Raw genomic sequence first — 25,812 nt, forward strand, 5'->3', positions numbered from 1 at the left:
GCATATCGAATACATCACGGGTAGCTTGCCAGGCTTTGCCGTGCAGGAGAGATACTCTCGGTAGCTTGCTGGGCTCTCTGAGAGGGGTGGAGGAATCGAACTCAGGTTGGCCAGGTTGGCCATGTGCAAGGCAAACTCCCTACCCGCTGTGCTAAATTTAAAAAATCATGCAGCTTAGTTAAGAAATAGCAATGGTGGTAGAAACAGCCCAGGTGTTCACTGCTGAAACAAACTGGATAAGTGCTCTGAGGGCACAGCGTTCTTTGTTTCTGTGGCATCTGCCCTAGGAAGGGTGGCTTCCTAGGTCAGTTGTTGGCCTGTGTTTATTTAAACAATATTATTTGTGTGTAAAATGTTGTATTTCATTGTGAACATCAGTCCATATACAGTCTCAGCCTATCTATTTATTCTGATTACACCCTGTTCTGATTCCTGTAGTTTTATAGATTTTAGTTTGGGGGCCACACCCAGTGGTGCTCAGGGCTTATTCCCGTCTCTGTGCTCAGGGATCACTCCTGGAGAGATCTTGGGGGGAACCCCAGTACTGGGGACTAAATCAGGGTCAGCCACTTACAAGGCAAGTGCTTTAATTCCTGGACTATCTTTCTGACCCACTTACATTAAGTCCTAAAATTGGGTAATGTCTGTCCCTCAACTTTGTTCTTCTTCTCCACTATATTGAGCAGCCTGGGGCAGGCAGGTGAGTGATCTCTCTGGCCCTGATTCAATTCCTGGCACTGCATGGTCTCCTGAACACCACTGAGAGTAGCCCCTGGGCACTGCCGGGTATGCCCCCAAACCAAGTCCATAACACGAAACACGGGTATTCTTCTCATGAAGTATGTAGAAATGAGAAATGTACACAGTCTAGCAGTATGTGTGGGTGAGAAAAACCTTCTGTTTCCCTGATTCTATTTTCTTTGTTTTAATAATAGAATCAACAACAGGAGGGGGAAAAAAGGTGTTGTCAAAGTTGAGGGACAGAAAAATAATTGGTACTAGGGCTGGGGGCCTGCTTTGCATGCAAGTGTCTGGGTTAAATTCTGATCACAATCCCGGCTGGTCTGCTCCCCTCCCACCCCCCACTCCCAGCACTTCCAGAACAACCAAGCCCCCAGCATTGAGCACCAAAGGGCTTTAGAACTCCACCCGGCGGGTCCCCAAACCCTAAATACACACATAACATTGGTACTAGAACTAAATCTTTCCCATATAGTATTAGAATGAGTAGTAACAGCACACATATATACCATATGGGAGCGGAACGAAGGTACAGCGGATAGGGTGCTTGCCTTGCAGGTGACTGAGTTGGATTCGATCCCCAGCACCCTCCATATGGTCCTCTGAGCACCGTTAGGAGTGACTCCTGAGTGCAGGGCCAGGAGTAACCCCTGAGCATCGCTGGGTCTTCTCCTATAAAAAAAAAAAAGAGGAGGAAGAAGAGGAGGAGGAGGAGGAGGAGGAGGAGGAGGGAGAGGAGGAGGAGGAGGAGGGGAAGGAGGGGGAGGAGGAGGGGGAGGAGGAGGGGGAGGAGGAGGAGGAGGAAAATGAAGAGGAGGAGGAGGAGGGGGAGGAGGAGGGGGAGGAGGAGGAGGAGGAGGAGGAGGAGGAGGAGGAGGAGGAGGAGGAGGAGGAGGAGGAGGAGGAGGAGGAGGAGGAGGAGGAGGAGGAGGAGAACAGTTTGTGACAGTTTTGACTGAGGGTTCATAACCGCGAATCCCTTTACCTGCTACATTTCGGAGAGACGGAAACACTTAAGGAAGGGATTTATTCCGAGAGCATGGGTTCAAGTTCTTTCAAGGGGTTTACGAACTAGGGCAGCAAGGACGGGTCGAGACCAGAGGTGGCGGCCGAGAAAGGGGCGCGCGGCGCTCTGCTGCCCTGGCCCGCCGCTGCGGGACTCAGGCTTGCCGGGTCTCCAGCGCGCACCCTGGGCGTGCCCATCTTCGGGAGAGCGACGGTGATAGGACCATCACTTGTCACGTGATAAGGATTGGCCCTGTGATTGGCCGTCGTCTAGGGGGCGTACCGTGGGAAGTTTGGAAAAAAGCAGATCCGATTGGAGCAGGCAAAAAAGCGGTGCTGTTCTCTGCTCACCTGCCACATATTATGACTTTTGGTTTGCTTTGGGGACATACTCACCGGTACTCAGGAACTTACTTCTGGCTCTGCACTCAGGGATCACTCCAGGCGGGCTAAGGAGAGTGGGATGCCTAGGATCTAGCCCGAGGCAGCCACGTGCAAGGAAAGCACCCTCCCTACTTGCGCCTGCTCCCCTCTTAAAACATAACGATTTTCAAGTAAGACCTGAGTCTCTCTCACTGTCATGTACTCCTCATCTGCCGGCCCCACCTGTCCTGAGATCCAGCTATTTGGGTTTTGCAACTTTGGATCTGACAGGAGCCGGATTTGGACCATGGGTGGGGTGGAATGCACCTACCCAGCAACACTCTGTTTGTTTTCCAGGACTAGGCTTGGAGACTAGGAACCGAGGCGGCCCGAAGCGCAGGTGTGAGGGTGCGGGGCTTAAGGACTTCCTCACGAAAACGTACCCCACCCAGGAGTGCAGACATGGGCTACAGTGAGGGGCACACAGGAGCTCTGGCTAGCATTGAGGTGCCTCAGGAGCTGCTGGAAGAAATGGCTTGGCGTTTTCGGGTAGAAGATGGTAAGTGGAAAAGGAGCACGTGTGCATGTGCATGCTTGTGTGTGGGAGTGTGCACGTGCATGCTTGTGTATATGACAGTGTGCATGTGCATTCTTGTGTATGCATGTGTGCATGTGTGTACTTACCAGAAATAAAATAATTTGTAGAAATCCTTGACAGAGCACCATCTGACACCCTGACTGCACATTTGATCCAGTCCAGGACAGAGAGGAGGAGCTCAGTGCCTCGATGGCAGAACTGTGCTGCCTTTTCTCAGAAATGCTGTTCATTCACTCTTCCATCCACCTGTTGTGGGTGTGATTAGGTTCCTATGAGATAGGTATTGTTCTCAGTACTGGGGCATTACAGCAGTGAATAAAATTCATCGTGAAGGAGACAAAACACACACATAAGTCTTGAAAACACATAGTGTGTTGTGGGTAGTAATCGGAAGAACAAGCTAGCAGAGAAGGGGAATAAAAGAATGGGTAATGTGATCTCAAGAGGCCCTCACTGAGAAGATGACATTTGAGTAAAGACTTGGGGCAGAACTAGCCATGTGGAGAAAGAATATTCCAGGTTGAGGGAACAGCAAGGCACAGGTTCTGAGGCTGCATCTTGGCATCACTTTGGTCCAGTGTGATAGATCTCAATTATCCAAATTCAGATTCACCACTTTGTCAGTTATCTGGGTCGCTGTTGGATCCAGTTTAAATGGATGACTCCCTCCCCTTATAACATACACACACACATACACACACTCTTTTTTATTATTAATTTTTATTAGTGAAACACCATGAGGTACAATTGTAGACTTACAAATTTTTGTGCTTGGGTTTCGATTATACAATGATCAAATACCCATCCCTCCACCAGTGCCCATTTTCCACCACCATGTATTCCAATATCCCTCCCACTCCCATCCCCCCATCCCACCCTAACTCTGTGGCAGGGCATTCCCTTTTGTTCTCTCTCTCCTTTTGGGTATTGTGGTCTGCAAAAGAGACATTGAGTGGCAATCATGTTCAGTCCATAGTCTACTTTCAACATGCATTTCCCATCCTGGGAGGATCCTCCAAACACCCTTTATTTGGTCCTCCCTTCTCTGTCTGAGCTGCCCTTTCCCCTAGAATGCCCGGCTGGCCTCTAAGCCATGGAGTAATCCTCCTGGTACTGATCTCGGCTATTCTTGGGTATTAATCTCCTATTTTGTTACTTTATGTCCCCCAGATAAATGCAATCTTTTTATGTCTATCCCTCTCTTTCTGACTCATTTTGCTTAGAATGATACTTTCCATGTAGTACCACTTGTAAGTAAATTTCATGACTTCATCTTTTCTAACAGTTACATAGTACTCCATTATGTAGATGTACCAAAGTTTCTTTAATCAGTCATCTGTTCTTGGGCACTCAGGTTTTTTCCAGATTCTGGCTATTGTAAAGAGTGCTGCAATGAACAAACAAGTGCAGATGTCACTTCGACTATACATTTTTGCCTCTCTGGGATATATTCCCAGGAGTGGTATTGCTGGGTCAAATGGGAGCTCGATTTCTAATTTTTTGAGAATCGTCCATACTGTTTTCCAGAAGGGCTGAACCAGTCGGCATTCCCACCAACAGTGAAGGAGTGTCCCTTTCTCGCCACATCCGCACCAGCATCGGTTGCTTTTGTTCTTTTGGATGTGGGCCAGTCTCTGAAGACACACACTCTTTTAATCCTTCTTCTCCTGGCACTGCATGGGGTTAGCCCCTAGCAAAACCTGGGGGACAGGTATCATACCTACCTCCCTTTCCCAGTAGCACTGAGTGTGGCAGTGATGAGGGACTTCTTCAGAACAGGGATGAGGCCTTCATCTGGGCCTTCATGGGAGTTTTTCTGGACCACCCACAGCAAGAGATAGGCAGTGCAATGGGCTGGGTCTGATCTGAGCCGGAGGGGCCCCAAGCCCCTAAGCCATGTGTCTCTCCCCAGCATCACCTTGGAATTATTCCATGTTCGTCCTGGCCACTTTGGTGGTCCTACTGAGTGCCTTCCTTCTGAGGCGGAACATCCAGGCACGCAGGTGAGGAGCTGGTCCTGGGGGTCTCTGGAAGGGAAATCTAGGGAGGGGTCTTATGGGAGCCTTGGATGTTCTCCCTTTGAGGTGCAAAGTGCAGTTTTCAGTGAGCAGCTGTCATTGATCATCTTTTTTTTTTTCTTTTTTGGGTCATACCTGGCGATGCTCAGGGGTTACTCCTGGCTTTGCACTCAGGAATTACTCCTGGCAGTGCTTGGGGGACCATTTGGGAAGCCAGGGATCGAACACGGGTTGGCTGCATGCAAGGCAAATGCCCTACCCGCTGTGCTATAGCTCCGGCCCCTGTCCTTGATCATCTTGGGCCCTGCAGGGCAGACTGGTGAGGCTCAGGGAGGGTGGCACAGGTCAGGGTTTGAACCCACATTTTCACCAGCAAGGACAGACACTATCTGTGCAGACCCAGTGATCCTTCCAGAAATGGCAACACAGGCCCCATCCTCCTAGGTTCTGGGAGTGACCAGTGTTCCCTCTGCAGAGTCAGGAAACTATTAGTGGAGGAGGCTTGCCCTGATCTGAGTCCAGAGGGCACTGACAGGGACCGGGAAGCAGCTATGAAGGTATTTTTAAAGTTATAAAACAGGGGGGAGTGGTATGGCTCATTGGCAAGGTGCATACCATGCTTGTGTGAGTTTTGGATTTAATCCCCACTATTGCAAAAAAATTAATTTGTAAAATAATATATATAGATATGTGGGAGGGAGTCTCATAGTTGTTATATGTTACTGAGGCCGGAGAGATAATCCAAGGGGCAAGCACATTCCTTTCACGTGGCTGCTGATCCCAGTTCCACCTTCACAGGGACTGGAGTGACAGTACAGCAGGAAAGACATTTGCTTGCATGTGGCATGGTTCAGTCCCCAGCACCACAGGTGGTTCCCCCAACCCTCAAGCACAGACTTTGGAGTAAACCCTGAGCACTGCCAGTGTGGGACTCCCCTACTCTCCCCCCCCCAAACAAAAAGGAATTCACCATTTGGTGGGGAGAGCATTGTAATTCACAGTGCCAGGGGCCAAGCATGGGACACCTATGTGATGGGATCACAGAAATGGGACTGCTGGTGTTTGGAGCGAAGAGAGAGAGGGAGATGGGTGAATGACAGAGACCCAGGACCACGCCTCCCAGACATAGGGACAGCATGCAATGAGCCAGAGGCAGCAGGAGGTCTAGGGATGAGGACAGGCTGAGGGTAAAGGGATGGCAAGACCTTAGGATGGGCCACCCTAAGGAACTCAGATCTAGTTCCTGGGCAATGGGGAATAGGAGCAGGACTTGTTAGAGGAACATGAATGTTTCTGTCAGGATACAGAATGCAGCCGGGTACTGCCACTGCCCTCAGGCCACACCCCCCCCTCCCCTTCAGTGAGGTCAACAAGTACCAAGGTGGGGCCAGAGCGATGGAATGGGGTGGGGGTGCGGTGGGGGAAGGGCACTTGCCTTGCATGTGGTCAACCTGGACCTGATCCCTGATATCCCTTATGGTCCCCTGAGCACTGCTAGGAGTAATTCCAGAGTGCAGAGCCTGGAAGCCTGGAGTGATCCCTGAGCATTGCCAGGTGTGGCCCCCCAAAACAGAAATAAACCAAACCCAAACCCCAAAAAGACAAAACCAAAACAGAACAAAGCATCAAGGTGAAAATGTTCTCTCAGTACAAGTGGACTCCCTGAGCAGAAAGTTCTCACCCTAGCCAGGACCCGCCAAATGGCTAGAAAGTCCAGATGCACCCTAAGGAAACCCCCTAAGTTGGGAAGACACTGGGGGAAGAACTGGAATGGCAGGTTAACAAGGTGGGGCCATGGGGAGCCACTGAAGGTGCCTGAGAAGGGCAGCCATATTTGCCCACCATGTTTCAGGAGCACTGTCAGCACAGGTAGCATCAGTTTTTTGTTTTGTTTGCTTTTTGGGTCACACCTGGCGATGGAAAGGGGTTACTCCTGGCTCATGCACTCAGGAATTACTCCTGGTGGTGCTCGGGGGACCATATGGGATGCTGGGGCTCAAAGCCAGGTCGGCCATGTGCAAGGCAAACACCCTACCCACTGTGCTATCACTCCAGCCTCTAACATCAGTTTTTATTTAGTAAAGATCAGTAATGAAGTGAAACACAAGTTTTAAAAGCTAGCAGTTCACACTTACCTGAGGCAGAATATTGGATGAGGAAATGTATTGCGGTAAAAGAGGGATGCCTAGATCACCCTTGACTCCAGTGTTTAGAGAGGAGAAGGACAGAGAAGGAAAGAAATCAAAGGAAGAAGCATGGGATGGGAAATAATGGCCGAACAGGCATCAGAGGTTCAGTTAAACTGGTGATATGGGCGAGTGGTATAGCCATATATCCAAAACACAGACCCAACAGCGCTGGAAATATGAGACCTAAGATGCAACCACTGGAACTTTTTAAGGTGCCTGTCAAGGTGACAGGCGGGGATGGAGTAGTGGTAGGGGGTGGGGAGGAAATATGGGAATACTGGTGGAGGGAAATTGACATTGGTGATGAGATTGGTGTTGAAATATTACATGCCTAAATCCCAACTATCAATAATTTTTTAAGTGACAGTTCTTTAATAAAGAAGGGGAAAAGTTAACAAATAAAACAAAGGAAAAAGCTATTAGTGATCAGTGCAGAAAAGTTTCCCTTTCTGCCACAATTTGAATGCAGAATTAATTAGCTTCTGAACTAAAATACAAGGAAAATGGAGTCACTTGATTCTTGATACAGTGAATATGAACTCAATTTTCAGTTCTTCTTTCTATAAATTTCCACAACTAGAGATTATGTTAGGGACAGAGTTCAGTTCTTGGATTAGAATTAAATGCAGGCTCTTGGAGTCATAGCCTTCCACCTGTAGTTTTTGTTTTGGGGTCACACCAGGTAGTGCTCAGGGCTTCCTCCTGGGGCTCTGTGCTCAGGGAAGAACTTCTGGCAGTTCTCAGTGGACGTATGGGGTGTCAGGGATTGAACCAGGGTCGGCTGCATGCATGACAAGGGCCTTACCCGCTGTTCTATTGCTCCGATCCAGCCCTACCTTTACCCCTAAAAGCAGTAATCGCTGAGCTCACAGGGGCACGAGGGTTTGGTGAGATGATACACAGTGGGCAGAAGCTGTCTCTCCACTGAATACTTCAAACTTCTTGGCTTTCTTCCCCAGTGCTTCCACATTGGATTTCCCTCTCAGACCCACTTGTCCATTTGTTTTTTGTTTTTTCTTTTTGGGTCACACTAGGCAATGCTCAGGGGTTACTCGTAGCTCTGCCTTCAAGAATTACTCCTGGTGGTGCTCAGGGGGATCATATGGGATGCTGGGAATCGAACCGGGGTCAGCCACTCATGCAAGGCAAATGCCCTACCCACTGGGCTATCACCCCAGCCTCGCCCACTTGTCCATTTGGGAAGCTGGATCCTGCCCCAGCCCCTCAGTCGCCTGGCTAAGGGAACTCACTCTCATCAGGCTTCTCTCTCACCCAGAAACCAAAAGTTGCAGACAGCAGAAAAAACAAAACAGACTGTAGAACTTCAGGACACCACGGAGGCCAGAATCAAAGATGACAACAGCCTGAACATGGTTACAGAGACTCTGCTCTCAGAAAAACCCAGCTTGGCCCAGGAAGAAACTAAACTCACAGAGTCAGCTGTACCTGCAGCTTTCCTTCCAGACCCACAAGAGTCTGAGAGCTAACAGAGCCTCCATGGCAGCATATAAAAATGAATGAACAATTAAACTAAAATCCTGTATGAAAAAAGAAAACATCCTTTTTTTTTTAATAAAATGCTTCTGAAAGTGGGCAATTGGACTGGCACAGTTTGTTCCCATGCAGACGGTCTACATACAAGTGAGTTGGAGCAAAAGCACAAATTCCACAGTTCCCTTGTGGCTCTGACAGCCTGGCCAGGATGACCCCTGGCATCCACAGGCTCCCTCTGACCTCAGCATTTCCATCCATAGAATGGGGTTAAGACTGGCTTAGAGTCGTTGTCTTCTTGTTTTGTTTTGTTTCATTTCATTTGTCCCACAAGGCCTTTGTAGGGATCAGATCTGGTTTCTTGCAGCAAAGAACCTTGCCCAAGCTGATGTTTTCAACGCAAACTCCTAGAACTGCGAAGAGGGGCCAAAGCAGTTCCTATTCTGTCCCTTCCTCTCCAAAAGCTTTCCTTATTATTATTTTCTTGTTTGGGGGTTACATCTGGCTGATCTCAGGGCTTCCTCCTGGTTCTGTGCTCCAGGATCATTCCTGGCAGGCTTGGGGGACCATATGGGTCCTGCTGAGCACCCTACCCACTGTACTTTCACTTTGGCCCTCAGGCTTCTCTTCTTTACCACTTATCTGCTAAGGGTCCAGGAAAGACCTATTTTGTTTTTCAGGTTTTGGGTTTTCTTTCGTTTGTTTTGGGGGCCACATCTGGCAGTGCTTAGGGCGATCTCCTGGCTCTGTTCTCAGGGATCACTCCTGACAGGACTTAGGGAAGCACACAGGGTGCTGGGAATTGAACCCAGATCAGCCACGTGCAAGGCAAACTCTCTGCTGTACTATCCCGCTGGTCCCAGAAAGAACTACTTTGGACAAGAGACTCCCTAGTAAAGAAAACTATGCCTCTGAGACCCTTTTCTGGCTAATCCCGGGACCCCCGGGGAGGGTCCTGATCTTGCATCTGAATCATAGTGTAGTGGGACAACCCCAAATAAATTATACAGGACCATGTTTGAGGAACTGAAAATGCTTTAGCTTCTACCTTACAAAAGTAGACTTGGAATCTGCAGATCCACAGACTGCACTCTGGTGTTTACTACCGCTTGTTCCAGGGCGCGTGTCCTACTGCCTGCCGTGGCCCAGAACAATTGTCACTGAAGGAAATTTGGCTCTGCAGCTCAATCATGAAACTTGAGGAGGCTGGTGCTAAGACACAGCCAGCGGCCACAAGTGGGAAAACAGGACAACAACCGCCTCCAGTGAAAACCCCGAGGCTCCTCCTGGAGAGATGAGCTGGGATCTAGCCCTCCTGGGCCTTTGCTTCTGCCCTGCAGGATTATTTTAAGCGTTTTTTTTTTATTTTCATAGGGGCTGCAGCAGGCCTGGTAACACAATGGTAGGCCACAAGGCCCCCCTCAGGCTTGCTCAGGGCTTATGCAGTGCCAGATGGTCTCAGGGCTTCAACCCATGCCCAGTGTAGCTCTACCCACCTGAGTTTCTTCATTTAGATTTAACTGGGATCCACAGTGGGGTGAGTTGGGCTGCACCCGTTCACCAAGTGGGTGTCAGGCCTTTGTGTGACCGCTTCTCAGCCCCACCACTCTGAAGGATACATCAGAGCATCCGCTAGGGTCTCCATCTGCCATGGTGCGGCAGGAAGGGATGATGACACCATGACAGACACTGTCCCAGCCTCCACCTTGAGACTGAGCAGGGAAGGGCGCACTGTCATGGTTGCCATGGAAACAAGCACTCTCTCTCTCTCTCTCTCTCTCTCTCTCTCTCTCTCTCTCTCTGGGGCTTGGGCTTGGGTTGGGGCCCGGGGTGGTGCTGCGTCAGAAACAAAGGCGGGGGCCAACCCAGGCATGGTCCCCCCAGTCCTAGGGACCCTCAAAAGATCTTGAAGCCCTTCAGCAGAGTCAGTGTGGGTGCCTTGCGCTTGCTCTGGGCCCGAGAAGACTTCACGGTGACCAGCTTGGCCTGGGCCACAGCCGGCATCTCCTTCAGGCTGACGGTAGAAAGTGTGTTGAAGGTGCAGCTGGCCAGGCTGTGGCCGGCAGCCAGTGGGGCCTGATGGGTCGGGAACCGCTCCTCCAGGGAGAAGAGGGGCCGGGTAGGGGGCCTCTTCTCCAGCTCCCGCCTGGCCTCCCGCACCGCCTCGTGGAAGACGTGCTGCACATGCTCGTGGTCCAGGCAGGCGGACACCTCGAAGAACAGGCAGCCGAATCTGGCTGCCAGCGCCGCGCCCTCTGCCTCTGTTACCTGCCTGGGGAGGAAGCAAGGCGAAACCTTCAGGCAGGCCGGTGTGTATCTCCTTCCCTGCATCTCTCTGGGCCTCAATGGTCTCATCAATAAAATGGGACGACTATGAGCTGCCTCTCAGGGATGTTAGGAAGATGGAGAAATAGCAGATGCAGCAAAGGCTCCCAGCCAGTGCTCAGTGAGGAGGAGGCTGGGTTTGGACGGGAAGCAGCAGGCCACAATCCTCAAGCCAGACCCGGGCTGAGGCTGGTGAAGGTGGTTCTCTCCTGCTCCCGCCAGGAAATGAGGCGCCCTGGCTTGGGAGGAAAGGCCCTGAGAGGCAGGGAGGGACCCCGTGTTTCATGCTGGCCTGTGCTTGGCAATACTCTCCCTGTGATCTGCCAGGCAGAAGAGAAATGGGGGGGGGGGGTGCCTCCATATTTCTGGGAAAGGAATGAGACAGAGGGAAGAAGTGGTCTCTATTTCCAGCTTTGTCCAATACCATCTCTGAATGGTGTGGTCAGATATTTACAAACCAGGAAGGTTCTGGAAGCTTCTGACCCATTTTTTTTCTTTTGCTTTTTGGGTCACACTCAGCAATGCACAGGGGTTACTCCTGACTCTGCACTCAGGAATTACTCCTGGCGGTGCTCAGGGGACCATATGGGATGCTGGGAATCGAACCCCGGTCAGCCGCGTGCAAGGCAAACACCCTACCCGCTGTGCCATTGCTCCAGACCCAGGTTCTGGGAGCTTCTGAATGCCATAGGAATTGAAGAGAAAGGGAAAAAAAGACTGGATCTCAGGCAGTTCAGATTTCTGGAAGAGGGGAAGGTCCCTGAAGTCTTGATGTCAATGTTGCAGTGGCGAATCCCACCTAGCCAGCATGAAACACGAGGCCCCTCTCTGCCTCTGGGGCCTTTCCTCCCAAGCCAGGGGGCCTCATTTCCCGGCTGGAGCAGGAGGGAGCCATCTTTACCAGCCTCAGCCTGGGCCTGGCTTGGGGATCGTGGCCTGCTGCTCCCCGTCTGAGCTGCCTCTCCTCATTCCAGCCTCAGTCCTGAGGCCAGTGGCCCGGGCTGGGGGATGACAGGAGAGAAGAGGGTGGGGACAACCTAGCTGAGAGGGGCCTCTGGGAGAGCCAGAGTGAGAAAGATGGCAAAAAGGGCCAGGAGGCTCTGAGAGACAGCATAGGAATAAAGGCACCTGCTCTGCCCTTCACGAAACCCAGTTCCAGTCTGGGCGTTGAATATGTCCCTGAGTACTGCCAGAGACCACGGCTTAGTATAGAGTCAGGAAGAGCCTCTGAACACTGCTCGCTTACCCCAAAACCAAAAACAAATAAACAACAACAAAATACATGAGAGATCAGGACAGAACAGGTAATAATTCTTTCCCCACCCAGGCTGGTGTCTTGCCTCAGCTCAGCAGTTCCCAAGGAAACCCTTTAGCAAAACGATCTTGCATTATTTACCTTTTTTTCTTTCTCTTTTTGTTTATTTAGTTTTGGAAGACACCCAGCGATGCTCAGAACTTATTCCTGCTCTGCGTTCAGGAATCACTCCTGGTGGTACTTGGGGGACCATATGGAATGTCAGGGATCGAACCTGGGGCAGCCACATACAAGGCAAGTACACTACCCACTGTACTATCTCTTTGGCCCCATTATTTACTTTTTTTTTTATGAACTTGAATCTGAATCTGTAGCAGAGGGGCTTAAAAGAACCCTTTTTGAAACAAGGGCCCTGTGTGGACATGCTCATGTGTGAATGGGTGACCAGGCAGGTAAATTATCCTGTTTTTAATTTTTCTGCAATCTAGTGAGGCTGGAGCGATAGCACAGCGAGTAGGGCATTTGCCTTGCGCGTGGCCAACCCGGGTTCAATTCCTCCGTCCCTCTCCAAGAGCCCAGCAAGCTACCGAGGGTATCTTGCCCGCATGGCAGAGCCTGGCAAGCTCCCCATGGAATATTCAATATGCCAAAAACAGTAACAACAAGTCTCACAATGGAGACATTACTGGTGCCCATCCAGCAAACTGATGAGCAATGGGAGGACAGTGCTACAGTGCAGTCTAGTGAAAATATATTGGTGGCTTGGGAACCACCACTCTATCTAAACCACATTTTATCTTTGGCTGCAAGACTATCATGGGAAACTCTGACCAATTCTCAGCCACCAGGCAGCTTCACTGGACCAATCAAATCCCCACTACATCCTGGGCATATGATTAGAAATAGAAATAGCAATGAATTGTAACAACGTGTTCTTAGAGGACTGATATTACTTCATATAAACCCCCATATTCTTGTTATTCTCTCATGAGTCACTTTTTAGACAATTCCTTTGGAAACGAGCAAAACAAAAACAGTGATCCAGCTTGTTTTTCTTTCCTATTGAAAACCGGTTTATTCACAATTAGATCTTGTGATGTCTCTCTCTGCACCTGGGCTCTGTGATCCTCAAATACAACCTTTTGTTTTGGTTTTTGGACCACACCCAAGCAGTGCTCAGGGCGAGTAAGCACTGCTTGGCACTGGGGGATCACTCCTGGCAATGCTCAGGAACCCACACAGGGAGGTGGGGATTGAACGCTGGTTGGCCAAGTACAAGGCAAATGCCTGCCCTCTGTACTGTCTCTCTAGTCCCAAGGCCACCTTTTGCTCAGACAACTTCTCTAATTCCCTGGGATGGAATGTGGGTCTCTGGTTTGACCAATATTTGAGGACTCTCCCCTGATGGGTCATTTCAGGACTGCACCTATCACTGGCCATGGCCATCTGACCTGCTAGCCCCTCCTTGCTAACTCCATTAAGCAGATCTTTGGGAACTGACCGACTTGTGTAGGGGAGGTGGGGGAAAGGCTAGTGGAAGGTGACCAGTGGCTCAGACAGTAGGATTACTCAAGTGGAGAGGTTAGCCTCACATCAGAAGCTGTGGCCTTCTCTAGCCCAGGAACATTGCAGTTCCTGGGCTGAACCAATAGCACAGCAGGTAGGGTGTTTATCTTGCACATGGCCAACCCAGGTTCGATTCCCAGCATCCCATATTGCCCCCCAAGCACCGCCAGGAGTAATTCCTGAGTGTAGAGTCAGGAGTAACCCCTGTGCATCTCCGGGTGTGACCCAAGAAAAGCAAAGCAAAAAAAAAAAAAAGCCAAACATTCCAGTTCTAGGTCTTTTCAAACATTCTGCCAGATAAGCCAGACAAGGCAGCCGGTGGTCCCAGGCTCTGTCTGTGGGCTTTGAACCCAATGCAACCCTTTGCCACCAGCTGGGCAGAAGAGATCCCAGCACCTCCCTGGCTAGACTGAAAAAAAGATTTGGTTGACCTAAAGCAGTCACCTGACAGGAGGAACCAATCAGAGCTGAATCAATGTGTGGCCAGCCTGGAACAGCATGGGAACTCCAGGTCAAACAGTCACTTGAAAAAGGGTGAGGCTGGAGACCACAGAGCCCCAGGAGGATGGAAGACCCGCCCGGCAGTGTGTGGTCCATGTGCCTTTCCCATGTAAGCCTGTGCCCCCTGGTCCCCTCTGCCCCCCACTTTCACCTCAATGTGTGTTGTGTGTTGTGTGTTGTGTGTGTGTGTGTGTGTTGTGTGCCTCTGTTCTTAGTGGTTTCACCTTCCCAGAAAATGACCCACAGCCGCTGCTGATGGGGTGAGTGAGCCCCAGGGCAGTGGGGCGAGGCCGCACTCACCTGTACTGCGCCATGTCCAACTTGTTGCCCAGGAGCAGGGCCGGGCAGCCACGCTGCGTCTCTCTGGCGTGCAGAGCCAGGAGCTCCAGGTAGTTGCTGCTGCTCTCGAAGCTCTGGCGGTTGTCCACGCTGTACACCACCAGGAAGGCATGTGCCCAGTTCAGATAGCGCTCACAGTTCCGGGGGATGTCCTGGGGCAAGCGATGGGCAGCTGAAGTTCTCCCCCTGGCCGCCCCAGCCCAGGCCTCGCCTTGTCTTGGCATCTTATTCCCCAGAAGAGCCCATTCTACAGGGGCACTTGAGTGTTACTTGGCTGTGGGTGAAAGAAGGCTCACTTCCACCATCCAACCTGGGCCTTTGGGGCACCGAGCCGATTCTGGCAGGCCTCGACCCAGATTGGGCTAGCCTGGGCATCTCCAGTTTGGGGTTGGGTTCCTGGATCCCCTTTGGTTTCTGGCCTGGTGGGGGCTGTGTGCCCTGGAGTAGGGGTGGCACCCGAGTAAACACCTGTGTCACCTGCTTCTGTGTGGCCCTCACGACATGTGGACAACCTGGACAGAACCTCCCACTGAACAGCACCAGGGGCCACTCAATGGAACATGCCATGGGGGCCGGGACCGCGCCCCAGAGCTCAGGATCTCAAGAAATGCCAGCGAGCACCCGGTCTCCCCAGCCCTGGGCCCAGAGTGGTCAGAGCCCTATCGGGGGTCAGAGGGCCAGTAGGCCTGCAGAGGGAGATGAGTGCCCTGCTGAAGAGCTGTCCCTGGGTACTGACAGCCCTGGAGGAGGCAGCAGGGGGGGCATTACCGGGTCTGCGGTGTCCATGACTCTCAGGTGGACAGGCTGGTGGTCCACAGTCTCCTCCAAGCTGTAGGTGTCCTCTACAACACAGACATTCCGCCAGGTGAGGGCAGGCATCCCTCTGCCCACACAGGGGGCCTGGGCCTGAGTCCCAGGGCTCCTTGCCACAGGACCCCCAGGTCTGGCTGAGCTGGGGCCACCAGGATGGCCTTGGCCCTCATGACATGTAGACAACCTAGACAGAACCTCCCACTGAACAGCACCAGGGGCCACTCAATGGAACATGCCACAGGGGTCGGGACATGCTGCAGGAGAGATCTGTCAGCAGCACAGGCCTCAGTGGCTCTGCTGGCCTCTCCCTCCCAACAGGGCATCCCCCCTTCCCCTCCAACCACAATCCTGACGATCCTGCCCCAGGAGAAGAGACAAGACCAGCAGAAGCACAGGCAATGGTGGGGGAGGGGTTGGGGTGGGGGGTAAATGGAGGAATCCGAGAAGATTTTCCCACCCACATCTTCCTGCAAGCTGTCTAGTGACCTGAGAGTTGCAGGTCATAGATGTGGCCTAGCTGTCACTAAGCAAATCAGATCTCTGAATACACTTTCTCAATTTTTTTCCCTTCAAATTCATTATGTCAATTATTTGACTATCATTTTCTCAAGTAATTCAGCTAAACAGTGTCAAACTTTCACTCTATAAAAAGAGTTCTGGGGCCGAAGTAGGAGGTCGGGTGTTTGCCTTGCACACGGCCAACCAGGGTTTGATTCCCAGTATCCCACATGGTCCCCTGAGCACCGCTGCAAGTAATTCCCAAGTATAGAGCCCAAGAAGTAACCCCTGAGTATCACCGGGTGTGGCCCCAAAACAAAAGCAGAAAATTAAAAAAATGAGTTTTGAGGGCGGAAGATAGTACAGTGGTACTTGCCTCGCATGGGGCCAGCCTAGGTTGAATCCCTGGAACCCCTTATGGTCCCCCAAGCTCACCAAGAGTGGTCCCTGAGAGCAGTCAGGGAGTAAGCCTTGAGTGCTTCCAGGTGTGACCCCAAACAAAACAAAGTGAGTACCCTGGGCGGGAGCGAGCTCAGTGGGCTGGGACATTTTTGCCTGCAGTAGTTTCCCAGAACATAGCCAGGAGCAACTCTCCACACGTTAGTACAGAGCTTGGAACTGGCCCTGAGCGCTGGCAGGAGTGGTTCAGATGCCAGCCCCCAAGAAAACAGTGATGCCCATTTACTTTTTGAGACCTTGAAACTGACTGTAAAGGACCCTTGGAACATCAGTGTTTACAGGCAGGTCATGTTCCTGGGGGCGGGGGGGGGGGGGCTTTTATACTTCTTATTTTGAAATAATGTTAGCCTCAGGAAGAAGGTATAAAATAGACAGCAAGTTCCCTTGTGCCCTTCTCTCCCCCCATGCGCGCCCCTACCCTCATTCCACCCAGACTGATGGTCAGGAACTCGACATTGGTGCCTGTCCACGAAGTCAGTTATGTCCCTTATTTGGATTTCACGAGATCTTCCCTTTTTCCCTCTCACTTCTCATGACCTCAGCTCTCCAGGGGAGCAGTGAATGTCCTAGCATGCAGAGGGCACCTCAGGAACCCCCTTCCCAGGCACTCCCGAAGGATCCCAGAGAAGGCCCTGCTGGGAGGAACTGGGGTCCCCTCTCTCTGCCTTCCTGGAAGCAGAGCACCCCAGTCCTGGCTAGGTCCTCTCTGAGGGCAATTGGCTGCCACGCCAGGCCTGGACATACGCCAGCCGCCAGCAGGAATCACAGCTCCTGTCCCCAGCCAGCTCCGGGGACTTGGCTAAATAACTGCTCTTATTCATAGACAAAAAAAAAAAAAAATCGAATGGAAAATATGCCCCAAACGTTTAACTATATTTGGTCCAAGAAGCGAGTCCCAGAGACTCCCTCTTGTGAGCCTTCCCTTTGTCTTCTCCCCGCCGTTGTCTGATGCACCCCCTGTATTGCACCCTAAAAGGCACCTGACAGGCACCTAACAGGCACCAGCCCAGGGAAAGCATGAGCTCCGCCTTGGTCTCCTGTGGTTGTGTGGACCCTGGTCAGTGCTCTTAGCAGGAGGTCAGAAGCAAGGCCTGAGAAGGAGGAAGATCGTCCAGCCACATGTACCAGGAACTTGAACTCAGCGGCTCTGTTTCCGCAGAGCCTCCGGGAAGGGCCTGAGCCCAGGGCCGCTGACACTGGCGGGCAGGTGAGCAGGGTGAGAAGCTCCAGTGAAGACTGGATCCAGAGCCCCCGACCCTGCTCACAGGGAGGGCCCTGCAAAGGAGGGGTGGGGGGCCCTTTCCAAGTGGCAGTAGTGTCCTCTCTTGTTATCACCAGGTCTCTCCTGTCAGCCTCTCTGGTGATCCCCTGAGCAGTGTGGCTTCACCTACCACTCTAAACTCAGTCTCAGTTCCAGTTCCACTTCAGCTGGGCTGGAGGACACTCTCCTCCCCACGCATCCTGCACTTGCTGGTCTAAGAGCATCGCATGCACTAAAGGAGGAGGGAGGCATGATCAGACAGTTTGAGCCTGATGATGCTCAGAAGCGGGGGTGGGCTGCTCTCACCCTTGTGAGAGGCAGAGTACCAGGGTGTTCCTGGAGCATGACCACATGCATTCTCTCTCTCTCTCTCTCTCTCTCTCTCTCTCTCTCTCTCTCTCTCTCTCACACACACACACACACACACACACATACACACACACACCTGGGACTCACTAGGCAGAGGTCTTTCACAAACACACCCCCTCCCCACCTCATTCACAACCCCAACCTGAAGCAAGGCTCAGCTCTTTGAGGGGCCACAGGTCAGGATAGGTCGACACTTGCTTTGCATGTGTGAGGCCCTTTGCACCTCAAAAGAAAGGGGGACAGGGGAAGAGAAAGGAATGAAATGGAGGGAAGGGGACAAGAGGGAAATAGAAGGGGAGAGGGAAGAGAGGGGCCGAAAGAAAGAGATGGGAAACCAAGGTACAGAAAGCCCAATCCTCAGAGCTGGACTCTGCCAGCACAGTGTACTGTGTGGACAGTGGCTGGGGTGGTGTCATCTTCCTTGGGCCTGAGGATCTCCATAACTTGGACAAATCATGAAGTTTCAATTTCTTTATCTATAAAATGGGAAAATGATAGAATCTCTTCTCTCTCTCTCTCTCTCTCTCTCTCTCTCTCTCTCTCTCTCTCTCTCTCTTCTTTTTGTATCACGCCCAGCGATGCTCAGGTGTTACTCTTGGCTCTGCACTCAGGAATTACTCCTGGTGGTGCTTGGGGGACCATGTGAGATGCCAAGGATTGAACCCGGATCGGCTGCATGCAAGGCAAACACCCTACCCGCTGTGCTATTGCTCAGGCCACAGAATCCCTTCTCAAGCCCTGCCCCAGCCGCCTGTTTCAGAGCATCTGAATGATTCTGGGCTCAGGCTGGAAATGGCAATAGATAACTGGGCTCCTCACCCTCAAGACTCTCTTTCAACTCAAACTCTTGGAAGAACTTTGGGGGTGGGTGAAAGAGTTATTTCCCATCTCTTAAGAGCTAACTCTTGGCGGCTGGAGCAGTAGCCAGCAGGTAAGGCATTTGCCTTGCACGCAGCCGACCCGGGTTCCACATGGTTCCCTGAGCACTGCCAGGAGTGGTTCCTGAGTACAGAGCCAGGAGTAACCCCTGTACATTGCCAGGTGTGACCCAAAATAAGGAAAAACAAAACAAAACAACAACAACAACAACAACAAAAAAGAGCTAACTGTCGGCTGGAGGGAGAGTGAGTACAGGGACCAAGGCACTTGCTGGGTTCAATCCCCAGCACCACATCAGAGTGATTCCTGAGTGCAGAGCCAGGAATAGCCCCTGAGCACCGGTAGGATGCCCCAAAACAGGAAGGGAAGGAAGAAAAAAGGAGAATGAGCCTTGTACTGGGTGCTCATGCCTTCACACAGAAGGGCAGGCTCTGGCTCAGACTCCCACTCTGTTGCTGCAGCCCCCCAAGGGGTGGGGGTGTCAGAGACCCAAGCAGGTGGCACTGGTTCCCCCAGATGCTTTCAGGGGGGTGTCTGGGCAAATCTCCAGGTCCTAGCTCTCGGGGTAGATAGAGGGCAAGCGCAGAGGCCACAGGGGCTGACCAGCGCCTGTCAGCTCCCAGAGCGCTCCACCACAGCCAGGCAGACTTGCACTCTGAGAGGCTTCTGGGGTGGGGGGCTGCGTGAAGGCTCTGGAGTGGGGGACAGGGAGAGAGAGACAGGAGAAGTGGTTCCAGATAAAATTTAGGAAGCACAGTCACAGTTTAATTCCAGATGGGGGTGGGATTGGGTATAGTAGGGAGGGCCCTTGCCTAACATGGCGATTGGGGTTCTATTTCTTTCACCCCATATGGTCCCCCAGCCCCTTCAGGAATAATCCCTGAGCACCAAGCCAGGAGTAAGCCCTGAGCACCAAGCTAGGAGTAAGCCCTGAGCACCAAGTCAGGAGTAATCTCTGAGCACCAAGCCAGGAGTAAGCCCTGAGAACCAGGCCAGGAGTAAGCCCTGAGCACCACTGGATACAGCCCAAAAACAAATGAAAAATTCCAGATAATGAGCAAATACACTTTAGCATAAATATGCCCTTTGTGCAGGTTTGGGGTGGGGGGGCTGGATCTGCCTTTGAGGCACCGTTTGTGCATGGAAGCCAACTTTCCACCCCTAGAGAGCCCTGTTTGCGCTTTCCCAAACCCTCCTCACCCATCCTTGATTTCCCCCACTCCATTTAATCCATGTTCTGCTCCCCCAACCTCCACCTCAGCAGCACCCAGCACCCTGTGTCCCATTCCTCCCATGAGACAGGGACCCCCTTCAGGACCCAGAGCGGGGAGGAACCAAGCTGGGAACAGACCCCTAGGGACTGCCAGCGAGTCACCTCCCCTGCACCCCTAACTTAACCAGGCAGCCCCTTGGGGTTCTGGGAAAGATCTTTGGTGGTTTTTATTTGGTTTTGGTTCGGGGGGCACAACTAGCAATGCTCAGGGGTTACTCCTGGCTGGGGGTCCATATGGGATGCCTGGGGATTGAACCTGGGTTGGCCACATGCAAGGCAAATGCCTTACCTTCACTGTACCATCGCTCGGGCCCCATGGGGAAGATCTTTGAATGATAATTCTGCAACTTTTGGACCAAAGAGCTGAGACCCAAGGAAGCCCACTCTGCCCAGAGTTGCAGGTGCCCAACAGAGGCTGGGCTGCACTGTGGGTGCTCCCTCTGTTGTCAGAGTCCAGCCGGCCAGGGCAGCAGCCAGGACTGTAGGGAAGGCCTGAGACACACCATGGTGCTTTTCTCTCCCCATAAAAGCTTGATTCCGTCTTCAGAAATAGGAAAAACAAGCTAAAACAACATTTCCCAATTCCTAAAGGTTATGAACATCCCTATTTTTCTCACTGGACCACTTACAACACACAACTGCTGGAAAAGTGGACTTCCAGATGCCTGGGACATTCCTACCCGTGAGATTCTGCTTCTGTGCTGCAGACTGGGGTTCTGTGCAGCAGGGATCTGAGGAGAAGGCCATGCTGCAGAGAGGGAGCTTCAGGAACCCCGTTCTAACTAATTACAGAGATTGCAGAGACAACGCTGGACTGCGGATGCATCTTTCTTTTTTGTTTTTTTTTTCTTCTTTTTAGTTTCTGGGTCACATCCAGCTGTGCTCAGGGGTAAGTTACTCCTGGCTCTGCACTCAGGAATTAGTTCTGATGGTACTCTGGGGACTACATGGGGTTCCAGGAATCAAACCCTGGTTGGACGGCAGGGAGGACAAGCGCCTTCCCTGCTGTACTATTGCTCTAGTCCTGATCACTTTTCTTAATCTTCTGTCTTTCTCTAAATCTTTTTTTTTCTTTTGTGCCACACCTGGGTGGGTTCAGGGTTTACTCCTGGCTCTGCCCTCAGGGGCCACTATGGAGTGCTCAGGGATCATATGTGGTATTAGGAATTCTTACTTTGGACAACCTGGCAGGCTACCGAATATAACCTGCCCACACGGCAGAGTCTGGCAAACTCCCCGTGGCATACCCAATATGCCAAATACCAGTAACAATGATGGGTCTCATTCTCCTAACCCTGAAAGAGCCTTGAATATGGCACTTTTTAAAATCTCAGGGCGAGGATGAAGGAGATGTTACTGGTGCCTGCTCGAGGCAATCGACAAACAAGAGGATGATCATGATCATGATCAGGAATCAAAAATCAAAGACTCAAACATGGCTCAGTCCCATGCAAGGAAAAAGTCTGACCCACTGTACTATCACTCTAGGCCTCTCTCTCTCTCTCTCTCTCTCTCTCTCTCTCTCTCTCTCTCTCTCTCTCTCTCTCTCTCTCGTTTGTTGTTTTTGGGCCACACTTCATGGTGCACAGGGCTTATTCCTGGCACTGCCCTCAGGAACCACTCCTGGTAGGGGTCAGGAAATCATATAGGGTGCTGGGGATCAAACCCACGTACCCTTATGTCTGTTTATAGGAGAGGAGACAGGTTCAGAGAGGTTCTCCAGCTGCTGAGGTTGCACAGCCAATAGGGGGCAGGGGCAGGATTATAGCTCAGCTCTGATCTCACTACTCCATGATATGGCTATAAAACAAGTTTTTGTGTATGGCTGTCAAAAGCCACACCACTAGAGCATTTCTCACATGTCCAGTTTTTCTGGAAAAGCACATTGAGAGAACATCTTTAAGAAAAATATTTAATGGATATGGATGTTCTGTGTGTTTTATTTTTATTCTGGTTCCCGTGCTGCACCCAACTATGCTCAGGGCTGACTCCCAGTTCTGCACTCAGGAATCACTCCTGGGGGGGTGGGGGCTCGGGGGACTATTCTCTGGGAATCAAGCCCTGATTGGCTGCAAGCAAGGTGAGACCCTGCCCACTGTATCTCTCCAGCCTATATTTGATTTTTTTTCCCTAGGGGCCATACCCAGCAGTTGGGAGGGAGAGGGGATATTCAGTGCTGAGGATAAAATTGATGCTAGGCATGTGCTCCATCACTTGAGCTATGTCTCCAGCTCCTAAATTGTTTTTTAGTCCTTGTTTGTTTGGATTTTTTGGGGGGGGGCTGAGGTGCCCCCAAGTAGTAGTCAAGAGGCCCAGGGTCCGAAAACCTCCGGAACCCAACTGCCGTCATGCTCATGGCCAATCTCCACAGGCTCGGGACAAGCCCCTCATGCATGAGAATGTATCTGCTGTATCAGGTATGTGGATTTTGTGATGGAAATCTCCAGGCTCTGTGGAGTTGGGAATGGTGACCTCTCCCCATCTCCTTGTCTTTCCCGGAGCCTGGCGGTCACACCCATGAACTGCCTCCAGAGTCATATAACTTCATTAATGGCCATGATCCAGAGACTCACAAATAAATCTCGGAAGAAAGCAACAAGCTGCAGAGATGCTTCTGGATCCCAAAGTCATTTCCAGTTGTATCACCCTATTTAAAATTTTAGGATCCCTGAAGCGCACAGCTGCATTTGCTGCTGTGCAAGATTTCATATTCTACTTGCACTGACGTACCAAGAGTAGCACATCACAATTGATGGGGTTAAGGTAGAAAGCAAGTGATCTCATCCTAAAATAAGTAAGTAAATATTAGCACTGTCACTGTCCTCCCATTGTTCCTCGATTTGCTGGAGCAGGCCCAGTAACATTGTGAAACTTGTTGTTACTATGTTTGGTGTATCGAATACCGCAAGGGTAACTTGCCAGGCATTGCCAGTTCGGGTTAGATACTCTTGGTAGCTTGCAGGGCTCTCAGAGAGAGGTGGAGGAATCGAACTCGGGTTGACCAGGTGACCTCGTGCAAGGCAAATGCCCTACCCACTGTGCTATCGCTCCCGCCCAAATATTAGCACACAAGGCAACATGTAACAACATGTTGGTAATCTCTTATACAAGGGCTTAATGGCTCTGGGGTGAGATACAACAATTTTCACACACTTTCCTCTAAGGAAACTTTTTTGGATCATTTTTAACTCATTATTTATAATAAGCCATACAAAATAAATTATTTAGGACCTGCTTTTGGGGCAGGCTTGGGTGGTGGTGGGGAAATTCAAAATAATGGTGGTGGGTAGGAGTTATGGCGGTGGGATTGGTGTTGTAATATTGAGTGTAAAAAATTATTGTGAACAACTTTATAAAAATAAAATAAAATTGGAAAAAAAAACCCCAGAGGCCCAGGGCCCTTTCCAGAAATTCTCAGCCCCAATCAGGCCAGAGATTCAATGCAGAATCCTGTGGTGCTCAGGAGTACACAGGCCAACCCAATGATACTGTGATACTGCGGTGGGGGTGTTCAGGGTGGTACCCTGAGATGCTCGCTCGGGACCAGGTGGTGCCTGGGATCCTACTGGGACAGCTTCATGAAGGCATGCCCCTTAAGCCCTGTACTATTCCCCAGCCCCTCTTATTTATTTATTTATTTTGCTTTTTGGGTCACACCCAGCACAGGGGTTACTCCTGGCCCATGCACTCAGGAATTACTCCTGGCAGTGTTCTGGGGACCATATGGGATGCTGGGAATCAAACCTGGGTCGGCCGCGTGCAAGGCAAATGCCCCACCCTCCGTGTTATCACTCCAGTCCCTCTTATTTATTTTTTAAGTCTCATCACACCTCATGTTTTAGTACATCAACTCTCCACTCTCCCGTCAGAACCAAGCCCCCAGTTGCCTGGGTGGGGTCTGGGAAAGGTTTGTTCTGGATCTTATATTGTGGTCCCTGAGTGACTCTTCCTGGGAGGTCTTGTCTCTACCCACAGAGGGGCAGATGTGGTCATGCTGGACCCTCTAGGTGAGGACAGGGATCCAAGTAGGGTGGGGCAGAAGGAAGGGATGCGGAGTGTCTTACCCAAGTTGGGGTCGTATTCACTGATAAACCTCCTGGTCAGAAACTTCACAGTCAGTGCTACAAGAGACAGAAAGAACCCAGCTCAGACTCCTTGGTGCTGTGCTCTCCTTCTCGCTCCCCTGGACTCCCTCCAAGAAGGAGGGGGTGAGGAGCTGGTATGAGAGGCTCAGAAGCCAGAACCAAAGACTACCACATCCAGATCAGTGCACCATTGATGGTTTGTTTTTTCACACAAGAAAAAAGCAATGAGGATTCAATCTCCATCATCCCATATGGTCATCCAAGCCCTCCAAGAGCCCTCCCTGAGTGCAGAGCCAGGAGTAAGCCCTGAACATTGCCAGGTGTGACCCAAAACCAAAAAGAAAAAAGAAAAGAAGAGAAAAGCAAAACAAAGCAATGAGAGGCACAAGCCTGGGGCAGTGGAGGGGTGGGGGTGGGGCAGGATGCTGTTTGCAAAGATCCCAACCAACTCAGGAATCAGGACTCATCCTGCCAGTGAACTCTGTACCAACCCAGGGAACCCCACTGGAAGGGAGGCAGCCCCACCACATCCCCCCAGGTTCAATGGTCCTGAACCTTGGTCATGTATTCATGGCCAGGCTATTCAGCAGAGGCAGCCTTGGGGGACCCCTGAGAGTGGTCTTAACAACGAGGCCCTCCTCATATGCCAGGAGAGACCCAAGCCCCAGGCCAGTTTGAGCCCCCTTCCTCCACAGCTCAATTCAGAAGCTCCCAACAGATTTTGGCCTTCTATCATCTTTTCAAGGAAAAAGAGAAAAGAAAAATCACTCCGTGCCCCTCCCCCTCATCAAATCTACCTTCTTTAAATGAACAGAAAGTGCCCCCTTTCGTCCTCCCCACCCCGTTTGCCCACCAAGCCACTGCCATTCCCTCCGAGTTTCTAGAAGCCCAAGGACGGGTCTCACCCACTGGTCAGGCGTCCCTCGTCTGCTCCCCCCCACCACACCAGACAATGGAAAACTGGCAAAAGGCTGCTCCACCAGGCTGGGCACCTCCCCTCCACCCCAGCACCCATTCCGTTCAGAACTTGGCCGGCCACCTAAAGCCAAGGACTGGCCAGCTATTACTCAGGACCCTTCAAAAGTCACCTGGAGAGACAGTTACAGCTGGAGCTTAGGCACGTGGCCAACCTGGGTTCGATCCCCACACTGCTAAGTGTGAGCCCTGTCCCCCCACCCCCGCCGAAAGAGAGAGAGAGAGAGAGAGAGAGAGAGAGAGAGAATCAAGAGAGGGAGCTGACTTAAAACAAATACACTTGCAAGAATGCACACTTGTTGCAGAATTGCATCCACGCACGGGATACTGCAGGTCCCTGCTGGGAACCCCAGGGGCGCCGGGGTGTCCCGCTGTCACTGCTGACAGCCGCCCAGAGCGGCACAGACCAGCCGCCAGGAGCTGGCTCGCAGCGGGAGCGCGGGCGAGGACACACGGGCACGCCCCGGGGGATGGGGCCGCAGGGAAACTGAGGCAAGAGAGCGTGCCCGGCCCGCCGCGCCCGGACCCTCCCTCCCCACTCACCGGACTTGCCCGCCCCGCGGCGCCCCAGGACGGCCAGGTTGATGTCAAGGGGAGCACCATGCGGCCCGCCGCCCGCACGGGGCTTCCCGAACACCGAGGACATGGCGAGCGAGCGCGGGCCCGGAGCTCGGAGGAGGCCCCCGGCCGCGAGGCGCGACTCCCGGCACCCGCGGCCCTGCCCGCGCCCACTGCCGCTCGGCTCGATCCCGCCCCGGCCGGCGGCGCGGGAGGGGCGGGGCCTAGAGGGCGGAGACGGGGGCGTGTTC

General features: G+C 51.9%; 2 protein-coding genes across 2 annotated transcripts; one reads left to right on the forward strand and one right to left on the reverse strand.

The window, feature by feature from the left end:
* Positions 1-2,499: 2,499 nt before the first annotated feature.
* On the forward strand, positions 2,500-8,401 carry SLC51B (SLC51 subunit beta). Its single transcript, XM_056127554.1, has 3 exons — positions 2,500-2,668; positions 4,620-4,710; positions 8,191-8,401. Exons 1-3 carry the CDS (start codon positions 2,572-2,574, stop codon positions 8,399-8,401), a joined length of 399 nt encoding a protein of 132 aa, XP_055983529.1. The 5' UTR covers positions 2,500-2,571.
* Positions 8,402-10,299: 1,898 nt separating this feature from the next.
* RASL12 (RAS like family 12) lies at positions 10,300-25,750 on the reverse strand. Its single transcript, XM_056127552.1, has 5 exons — positions 25,547-25,750; positions 24,008-24,064; positions 15,160-15,233; positions 14,353-14,543; positions 10,300-10,677 (listed from the first exon to the last, which is right to left on the reverse strand). The coding sequence occupies exons 1-5, from the start codon at positions 25,647-25,649 to the stop codon at positions 10,302-10,304; spliced, it is 801 nt and encodes a 266-aa protein (XP_055983527.1). The 5' UTR covers positions 25,650-25,750; the 3' UTR covers positions 10,300-10,301.
* Positions 25,751-25,812: the final 62 nt, after the last annotated feature.

This window comes from Sorex fumeus, unplaced genomic scaffold (genome assembly GCF_029834395.1).
Source record: "Sorex fumeus unplaced genomic scaffold, SorFum_2.1 ptg000063l, whole genome shotgun sequence".
NCBI lineage: Eukaryota > Metazoa > Chordata > Mammalia > Eulipotyphla > Soricidae > Sorex > Sorex fumeus.